Source organism: Manacus vitellinus, unplaced genomic scaffold (assembly GCF_001715985.3).
Source record: "Manacus vitellinus isolate BGI_N305 unplaced genomic scaffold, ASM171598v3 scaffold_139_pilon, whole genome shotgun sequence".
NCBI lineage: Eukaryota > Metazoa > Chordata > Aves > Passeriformes > Pipridae > Manacus > Manacus vitellinus.
The window spans coordinates 76,280-86,511 of record NW_021938998.1 but is presented as its reverse complement, the minus strand read 5'-3'; the positions used below and the strand labels follow the sequence as shown (position 1 = coordinate 86,511).

Below are 10,232 nucleotides of genomic sequence, written 5' to 3'. Positions count from 1 at the left end.
GCCCCCCTAACCCGTGTGCCCCCAGCACTGCGCGTGGGGCCGTCGGTCCCCGACAGTCAGTGTGTTGTCCTCCGGCCACTAATGCACCCCGCTCACGGCCACGCGTGCACTGCCGAGCCCCGAGGGGACACGGTGACATCTGGGACTTCCCTGCTGGCCCTCCCAGTCCGACACGGTGACACCTGTGACTTCCCTGCTGGCCCTCCCAGTCTGACACGGTGACACCTGTGACTTCCCTGCTGGCCCTCCCAGTCCAACACGGTGACATCTGTGACTTCCCTGCTGGCCCTCTCAGTCCGACTGGGACAGCAGCGTCCCTGCCCGCTCAGCTGGCAGCACGGGGCTGGCAGGGCTTGTGGGAGGTCGGTGCTGGTGCCACACTTACACACCTGGGCCTCAACAAACCTTCTTAGGCATCTGAAAAGCAAGCAGAGAGCAGCTGCTGTGGTTGATCCACAGCCCAGGAGCTGCTCCTCCAAATGGCACTTTTCAGTAGATTGAGACTGGGATTTCAAGGGAGAACTTTGCTTTCTGCTCTGGGAAATCTGTTTGTATTTGACATTCTTGCTGTTGCACAGGGAACTTTTGGCAGAGCAGGGACTAGACCCAAAGAGGGTCTAGCCCGTCCTCTAGATGAGCTCTACGTTGCTTTCCCCTTCTTCCTTTCTCAGCCTTTTGGGAGGTCTCAAAAGCTAAACAGCCACAGATGAACAGCCCCACACAGAGGAAAAACCAACCAATCAACCAACCCAGCCCCCAGCTGTATTGATCTTGGAGGTATTTTAGGGAATTTCACAAGTGTGTAGGCAGGTCAGCTTAGAACAAGGCATGCAGTGGAATCTGTGCTCCAGTATAAACTTCAGGTCACTTCAGGCTTGGTCAGATTAAACACTGTTGCCCAAGGCTGACTTGAACCAACTGACCAGCAGCTGTGATATTAGTGACTGGGACCGTAGGCTTGCCTAAACAGTTCTCTAAATCCCAAATGACCTACTTCCACCTTTAGGCATCTAAAATACTTCCGAAATGTGCTCCTCACTCCTGCAGTCAGAGTGCAGGTGGTTCCTGGGACTCTGCTCTCTGTTCAGCTGTTGGGATGGGCTGTCGGCTGGTTCAGCCAAGCATTGGTGCCAAAAGTTCCTCTGGAATTGAGGAGAGCCCTGTCTCTCCAATGCTACTGGTTCTACCAGCAGGCCAATAGTAATGGATGTGGCTGGGGATGATTCCTGTCTCCTTCCAGTTGGCAATGGCTATTTTTGCTCAGTGTCTGTACAGCAGGAGGTTTGCCTGGACTGTGACCCTGCCTGTGAGGGCTGTGAGGAGTCAGGGAAGAGGATTCTCAGGGCTTGCTATGAGGCAGAGGCTGTACCTGATCTAGCTGGCCTTGCAGGATGTTTGGATATGATCCCAGTTCCAATGTTTGATGCCGTTCCCTTGCTGTTTCTAGCGCTTTTTGGCAGTTTCTGGCATATTCCAGCTGCTGCTGGGTCCTGCTAACCCTGCTCCCTGGGGAGGGGCCATGGCTGGATGTCCAGGGTGTGCTATGCCTCCCGGGCTCTACAGACCCCCTTCTGCCATACAGTAACTCTCGAGCTTTGTCTTCTCTCTTTCAGGCTCCTGTGGGCGAGTCTGGGACAGGAAATTCCAGGCGTGAAACCCCCTATTCACCCAGTAATCCACAGGTGAGACTGCCCCCTGGATAAGTGACACAGGAAAGGCAGGGAGGCACTTCCAGGGATGAAACGCAGAGGAAGCTGAGGGCGATTATCATCCTTCAGTGACACTGTCGAGGTGGAGGGGATCTGTCACAGGAGGCAACTAGAGAGCGAGGGAAGAGCTGCCTCCTTCAAAATGCCTCAGAGAGCTAGGAGGGTGATTAGCTGGTCATAAACAAGCTCTGAGAAGTGGCTTAATTCCAGGGTGATGAGATGGGGAGTACCTGGGATGGTACTACCTGTAGTTGTCAGTATTTTGGGAATGGCCTCACCAATGCCTTATACAGAGACCCTGGTAACTGGTATGTGGTAAGAAATGGAGGAGTCAGGGTTTGGAGAATGATCTCGGGTCTGTAAACCAGTGCTGCCCAGTGCTTCCCAGAGGATCCCTGGATCTGTGTGTGACACTGGAGGTGACCCATGTGAGCTGTTAGGAAGGAAGTGGAAGGACCCTGCACTCAGGAAATGATTTGCTACAGCTCCTTGCTCAGAGGTTTTCCTTCTGCAATGGGAAGTGTCTTTATTTCTTGTAACTTCTGATTATTTTTTCTTTATGAATATTACCTGTCCTCCCTCACTGTTCTTATTCGTTGTATCAGCTCTGATCTTTCCTTTTCAGTCTCTGAGTCTTTGCTCCCACTGTCCATCCTGTGGCAGGAGGTGTCACAGCTCAGTTGAACCTTTTGAAGTTAAATGATCTTAAATGGATTTTTTTAATTTTCCCTTCACAGCCATTACCTGTAACTGGGTTTTATACTGGGGGCTTGAGTGAACTGCAAGTTGTACTTTGTCCTCTGTCTGTAGTCGTTGTGGGTCTGTTGTGTTCCTTTTGGAGTCCAGCTGCTCTCCAGCTGTTTGGGAGTAGCTGTCCAGCTGCTCTCCCCACCGGCTCTAGCACTTCCCTGATCTTCAGTGGAGCCATTTCAGTTCTCAGAGCTGGAGAGGACTCTTGAGGTGAAGGGCTTTACCTTGGGGTGAGGTGACCAGTGACACGGGCTCAGGAGAAGGATTGAGACCACCTGCTGAAACTGTAGGAGCAGCACTTCAGTCCATCTCCTGTTACTCCTCGGCCTGTCTCACATCTCCCTCAGTTCTTGGATCCTTTGGAATTGAGTGTCCATCAGGAACACAACAAGATTAGAAGAGGATACGATTTGTTATAGCAACGCTATTTCAAGGCACTTTGTTCCAGCTGCATGTGTTTACCTATTTGCATTTCTGACAGCAGCTGCAAACTGGGTGAGGGTTTATTTTGGGCTGTTTGTAAGTTTTCCTTTTACCACAAGTGCCAGTTTTCTTTGAGATTGGTTTCCATGGATTCCCAGGATGGTTTGGGTGGGAAGGGACCTTCAAGACTATCTCGTTCCACACCCCTGTCATAGACAGGGACACCTCTCACTAGCCCAGGTTGCTCCAAGCCCTGTCCAACCTGACCTTGAACCCTTCCGGGGATGGGGCAGCCACAGCTTCTCTGAGCAACCTGTGCCAGGGCCTCCCCACCCTCCCAGGGAAGGATTTCTCCCCAATATCCCATCTAACCTTGCCTTCTTTCAATGGGAAGCCATTCCCTCTTGTCCTGGCACTCCAGGCTCTTGTCCAAAGTCCCTCTCCAGCTCTCCTGGAGTCCCTTTAGGCAATGGAAGGGGCTTTAAGGTCCCCCCAAGGCCTTCTTCAGGCTGAACACCCCCAGCTCTCTGCTTTTCTGAGGATTCAGGAGTCTTGTTCCTCCAGAGCAGAAGTTCCAAGGAATTGCATCTCTAATTCTCTGGCTCCATCTATTTTTACTGTTAATTCTTTGGTTTCAACATCGTGTAGTCCAGCCAGAATTTATTGGCTTATTTCAGAGAATTCCTGAGGGAAATGGAATCCTTTGTCCTGAGTTGGCGTCGAGCCTCTGTGAGGGGGTGAGGGGAGGCAGGAGGTGTTTGTGGTGGGTCTGTTTGTGCTGAGCAGGGCAGAGGGGCTTCCCCCGTGGTGGGCACCCCGACAGCTCCGAGTGCTGCAGTCTCTGTGCTTCTCTCCCACGGAAAACCCAGTGTCTCCATTTTCTCTCCCATTCTCTCCCCTGCTGATGCCCCTCTCCAGGTGCCCGCAGCCCCCCGGCCCCCTCACCTGGCCGGCAGGGAGACCCGCTTTGTAAGTGCTGCTGGTGTGCGGTGTGCGCTGCTGCTCCGGCTGCTCCCGCTGCCCGCGCCCCCTGCTCCGGCCCCGCGGGGACCTGGGGCTCTCTGGGGCTCCCCTGGGGCTCCCCTGGGGCTCGCTGAGGAAGCAGTGCCCTGCTGGCACCTGAGGCACAAGGGGCTGCTCCCTGTGAGCTGCTGCTGTGATGGCACCTGCGAGCGCTTCTGGGGAGGACCTGCAGTGGGATGGCTTTGCTCCGGCTTGGGGGCAAGTGCGGAGGGTGGGAATATGCCCAGGGAATGTGCCCATGGGCCAGGACCAGGAGATGTGCCTGTGGGCCAGGACCAGGGGCAGTGACCAAGGGCCAGGACCAGCCTAGAGCTGGGGTCAGAACCTGGAGATGTGCAGAGAGCTGAGGGCATCCTTGCATAGCAGAGGAGCTGCTCTGGCAGGTGAGCTCTGGCCTGTCCCCACTCAAAGAAGCAGGAATGGCGGGGTTTCTGTGGCATCTGGGAGTTCCCCAGACAGGGCAGGCAGTGGGGCAGAGGTAAACTAAAGGTTTTCAAGGTGGACTCCAGATTTACACCTGTATTTCTGTTTGCAGGCTTCCATTAACTTCATTACATCGCAGGATGACAGTAAATCAGTGAGTACAACTGTCCTGAGACCTGACTGTGGTGTCCCTGCACATCCCCCAGCACGTGGAGCTTGTCTCTTCCTCCTGTGGGTGCTCACTCCCACCCAGCCTTGCAGCTCCACTGTTGGCTCCTATTCTATTTCCTCCAGTCCTCCACTGTGCCTCAAGTTTGTACAAATGCACCAAGTCTTAATTATGATCCATTTGAAAACCCAACACAACTGTTTTTGCAGCTTATATTCCCGTTTCCACTCGTAGCTCCCACTCCTGGCGTTTTTGCTGGCTTACCCAACTCCTGCTGTCACTCTCTTTAGTGTCAGATGCTCTGTTCACTTCCACACAGCATCCAGCAGCGATGATGATGCCTAGGTCAAGTCTTAGACTCTTGCCTCTGCTCCTATAACTGCATTTCTAGTCAGAGCCCTGGCTGGGTCTGGTTCACTTCCATCTACAACTTCTGCCAGTTCCCAGTTCCTGGCTGATGTTTCCCTACTTCCACCCCCAGCGCTCACGTTCTCTGAAGTTCATCACACTCGTGCCATATCCTGCTGACCCTTGTAGCTGCTTCTTGTGTGGCAGATGCTCCCTTTTGGCCTTCTCCATAACCCACTGGTCCTGAGTGACCCTGACTTGGCTGAATCTCTTTTGGTGTTGGCCCCAGGAGCTCTCCTGCTGGTCTGGGTCCGGTAGCTGGAGCGGGCAGCACAGCTGAGGAATGGAGCTGGGGTGCATGGATTTGCATGGATTTGTTCATTCACCCGCATGGCAGACACCTCGCTGCCCTAACTGCTCATTTCTCTTCTCTCTTTCTCCCTCCCCCTCCTCTTCCTCTGCCTTTCCCTGGGGCACTGACACGAGCAGACCAAGCCCGGCGTCATTCAGCCTCTGTCCCGCGTGCGACAAAGCGCTGCCTCACACTCTGCGGAGGAGGGGGACAGCCCCAACCCCTTCCAGCAGCCCGAGCCATGCTTCAGGATCCACAACTCTGTAAGTGGCCTGGGGTTTCTCCCTGAAAGCCATTTCCCTGCCCTGGGTGCCGTGGTGCCACACGTTGTGGCTGGACACCCTCCCAGCAGTGATGGTGGGGTTTGATGACCACGTGCCTGAGCTGAGGCTGGTGGTGTCCATGCACCAGTCTGGGTACCCCGGGGAGGAGCCCTCACTCCTCACAGGCAGGGCAAGGTCAGTGCATCCCACTCATTTCTCTGGGCCTCCCCAGCTGCCCCGTGTCTCCCCGTCCCAGGAGTCAGCAATGCTGAAGCTGTTGTGGCCAAAATCCCCAGAGCAGGGACAGGTTGAGAGCCATATTTGTGAGGTGTTAAGTTCTGTGGAGACATAAATCCTACAGAACCCGTCAGTATCTGGCACCTTGGAGCAAGAACCAATACCATCCTGCTGATGGATTTTAAGATTTACAGAATTATTATTTTTGAAAAGTTCATATTCCCAGGACTATTTGTTGATGGGAGAGAAAGATTCAGGTGTTTTGGTCTTTGTCGTGCCAGAAGAAGTGGAAGGAATAGTGGAAGGTGTCCCTGCCCACGGCAGGGGGCTGGGACTGGATGTACTTTAAGTCCCTTCCCACCCAAACCATCCTGGGATTCCATGGATCCAGCCCTTCCATCTCTACTGGAGCTTGTATGACATGATACCAAACCAGAGGTGTGGTTTGCAGACAAAGAGCTGTACAGAACCCATGGAATTGGCCATGGTTCACATTTTACAGTCTCTTCTGATCTCGCTGTGCTGTCCTTCAGCCTGTGCAGAAGGAACATGATCAAACCACATATTTTAGCCTCAGCCCAGAACAAAGAAAAAGTACAAAGGCCTGGAACTGGATTAGTGCATCTGGAGGGTTGGAGTGATGAATAGCAAAGGAGTATTTGTTTTCCAGCAGAAGGAAGGTTGGGGTGTCATTGTCCCCCATCCCATTAATTTCTGTGATGCTTTGAGCAGGTCACCCCAACTGTGCTTCCCCCCAGACATGGCAGGAGGAGTCATGGGGAAGGTGGGTGAGGAAAGGACCAGCAAAGGCAGTGACAAGCAGTAGGAAGGTCCCTCAGACTTTGTCAGATGTTTCTGAGTAAGTGGAATCCTGCAAAGGAAATATATGAGATGAAAGGCAGATCTCCTCACAGATTACAGATGCTTGAATCAGATCATGGAACCACAGGGTGGTTTGGGTCGGATGGGACCTTAAAGACCATCTTGTTCCACTCCCTGCCATGGGCAGGGACACCTTCCACTAGAAGGAATCTTAGTAGAGGTCAGAATCAACCATGTAACTGTTCCAGCCCCCAAACCCCTGATTCAGGTAGGCACATGCTGGTTGAATTGGGTGGAAGTCCTCAAGGACTGTGACAGCAATGTGGCCCTTGGCCAGGAGATCCATCACAACATTCCTGTCAGGTCAGTGAGGATCTGTGCCACGACAAGTACCATTCCTCCACCATCCAGGAAATAAAACAGGGCTGTGACCCACATACACTATGTGTAGTGTATGTGTAGTGTATGTGCAGTACTTTGCTCCTCGTGTTCCTGCCCAAGGCTCAGGAGCAGCCTTGGCAAGGCTTATGTGTTCCCTTACACGTTCCTTTCCGTATCCCACTCGTCGGGCTCTGCAGGCCGAGAGCTGGGCTGTGTTTCCCCCGTGTGGGTTTTGTCACACCACCTGTGCTCACCTTTACCTCCTGTCTGTCCCCGTAGCAAAAGCCACCGTCGCCACCCTCCCCTGACGAGGTCCCCATCAATGTCAAGCAGGCCTACAAGACCTTCGCAGCAGTGCCCCTGTCCCACCCGCTGCTCGGGACACAGGTAACTCGTGCTGCTGGGGGGCTGCTCCAGCACAGGGGTGAGCAGAGCAGGTGTGAGAAGGGAAGGAGGTGGTGATTTGTTCCCTCCAAAGCAAGCTGCCGTGGAGAAGGGGGATGTTGAGGTCCTGTGGAAGTTGGCGTCTGTCCGTGATGCAGATGGTCACCCTGCAGAGTGTATCTGTGCCTGCGAGTGTATCAGGTCCTGGAATCTCACAGCACCGCTGTTCTCCTTGGACATTGGGATGCTGATGTACAACCAAGCTGTTCTCATACAAAGGAACTCTGAAATTCCAGAGTCCAGGGCCAGGCTAAACCTATGCTGAGCCATTTTTGAGTGGATTTTGATTTTGAGCTTCACTGGAACTATTTTTTCTCCCCTCCATGTAGCAGAATCATGGAACAGTTCAGGTTAGGTGAGGCCTTGGACGTCATTGCCTTAGTCTCCCATGCAAAACAGCACAACCTTGGAAGTTAGAATCATTGAATAATGGAATGTCCTGAGTTGGAAGAGACCCATAAGGGTCATCAAGTCCAGCTCCTGGCTCTGCATAGGACACCCCCAAGAATCCCACCATGTGCCTGAGAGCATTGTCCAAATGCATCCAAAGTTGTAAGAGGTTGCTCAGGCCCATCCCCTTGAGTTCTGAATTCCCAAAATCAGAGATTCTGAGGACACTGTGGGCACTCTGCTGTGAAGAGTTTTTTTTCTGTTTTATTGAATTTCTTTTACCACAGATTATGTCTTCTGCTTATCCCTTACTGGACATCTCTGAGGAGCCTGACCTTGGCTCTGTAACTCCTCTAGGGATGCAGGAATTAGATCCCCCTCCCCTGAGCCTCCTCTTCTAGGCTGAACAAACACAGCCCTCTGAACCTGTTCTCAAATGTCACCTCCTGCAACCCCTGTGCCATTTTGCTGGCATCCCCTTGATGTGGTGTGGTTTGTTGGTGTCCTCCACATCCCAGGGAGCCCCAGTCTGGGCTCGCTGCCCTCGAGGTGCCCTAAGCCTGCTGCATCCCCTCCCATACCATCCTCCCTGCCCATCCTTCCTGAGGAGCCTGTGTCCGTGCATGCCAGCTCCAGCTGGGTGAGAGCTCTGGAGCTGTCTGACATGGGCAGTCGTTTACTAAAGGAGCAGAACCCTGTGGCAGAACCCCTTTGGCGCTTCGGGGCCCTCTGCTCTCGGGATCACCTCACTGCTTCCCTTTTCCCTATTCCTGTCTTCTTCTTGCTGGCTCATTCTTGCTGCAAATGAGATCCTGTTTCACAGATGGCTTTCTACTGCGGTGTTGCTTCTTCATTTCCTTTCCTTCCTCTTCTTTCCCTCCTCTCCTTTCCCTTTCTTTCCTTTTCCATGTTCATGCTGGAAGCTGTGGCTGTCCTACAATGACTTGTGACAGCCACTTTGTGCCCTCCCATGTCCCTTGTCCTCACCTGCCCTCACCTTGATCTGGTTTGGTACGTCAAGAGGGGTCACAGTCTGTCTCTGCTGTTTGTAGGCTTGATTTTTGTCCATTTTAGCTTTATTGACTGATTTCCTCAGAGTTAATGACTGTCAGACAACCTCAGGGAAGATGTAGCAAAGCAGGATGAACAGGAGGTGGACCTGGTCTCTGTTGGCATCTGCCATCCCCCAGGTGACCCAAGCTCATGGTCAGGTGTGCCTTGTGCACAGAAGTGTTTCCAGCATCACCGTCTCCAGCTGATGCATCACAGGTTGAGGAACAACAACTGCTCCTGTGGGAGATCACCTGGCAGTTTGCATTATTGAGGGAAATTCTTTTCGTCCCCTTAAATTATTTTTGTTTAATTACATTTGTCCATTGAACTTGGATAGACTGATAACTCCACTGCTCAACTTATCTCTGCCTGCTTCTGGATTTTTAGGAATATATCAACTATTGTTTTAGGCATGAACTTCCACCCAATTAAAAGTCCATTAAATATCCATGTATGTCAGATGGGCATTGTCACAAGTCATTCCACTCAGAGTTATTGTGCAGGGATTGTCCTGGTCCTGCAGGTTTGTGTTGAGCTCTTGGCTTTGCTTCTGTGGTAGCAGCAATAATTCCTGTTTTCAGACATTTGCTTCTTTGCTAGAAGCTTTTTTTTTGCCTTTTTCAGCTCCTTCCCTTCGCTATTATTGTACTCCATATTATACAAAATTAAAACTTCCTGTTAGTTTTTGGAGTGTGTTTGGATAAAGCCAAAGGTCATCTCCTTTCTCTCTTATTGTGGGTCCTTTCAATTTGTCTAATTAAAAAACTTACATCTTTTCCATAACTTGTTGGCAGTTCTCAGTTTACCCCTATGGATTCCTCAGTCACAGATGGTGATTCTCTGGACCCTCTCTTCCCCCTGTAGTTTTACTCATCCAATATTCTGTTCTTTATCCTGGTAAAAGTGGTAAGTTTTGGGTGGTTTTATCTTTGATGTAAGGAAGATGTAAGTGAGCCCCATCCAGCTCCTGTGAACTCTCTCCAGCTCCAGCTCAGCCCCTGCTCCTGTTCTCCACCTGTTTCATGTTTTTCAGTTTCTGCTCTTTCAGAAGTTGTCACACCTGGTTCTGTTTAACCCTCAATTTAATGTAAATCCTCATTCCTGACTGTCGCTGAGCCTGACTTGTTAATTCTGTGCGAATTGCGGGACTGTTTTGGGAGCCTCCGTCAGCTCACATGGCTGGAAGATGGGGGTGGGTGGAAACTTTCCTTTTAAAATGTGCCTGTTTCTCTCTGTCCTTAGGAATTGTCTGGTCAGAGCAGCACAGAGAACACCAAAATGGCCTCGGAGGTGAGTTTTGGGGCTAGGGCTGGAAAGAGGGTGGGAGTCAGGAGGATGTGGGGGCTGTGATGAGGAGATGGGCTCACAGCTTGGGGGGGCTGGGGAGGAGGAGAAGGGTGTGGAGCAGGAGGCAGAGTAAGGGTTGGGGTGGCATGGGGAGGGTG

General features: G+C 52.1%; 1 protein-coding gene across 1 annotated transcript in view; it reads left to right on the top strand.

The window, feature by feature from the left end:
• Nucleotides 1-10,232, top strand: part of SCRIB (scribble planar cell polarity protein) — an 83,705-nt gene that overhangs the window by 53,482 nt on the left and 19,991 nt on the right. Inside the window, 7 exon segments of the mRNA XM_029958043.1 lie at nucleotides 1,614-1,682; nucleotides 3,801-3,851; nucleotides 4,441-4,482; nucleotides 5,335-5,460; nucleotides 7,180-7,287; nucleotides 10,030-10,077; nucleotides 10,196-10,200. Of these exon segments, the coding sequence (XP_029813903.1) occupies nucleotides 1,614-1,682; nucleotides 3,801-3,851; nucleotides 4,441-4,482; nucleotides 5,335-5,460; nucleotides 7,180-7,287; nucleotides 10,030-10,077; nucleotides 10,196-10,200 (449 nt within the window).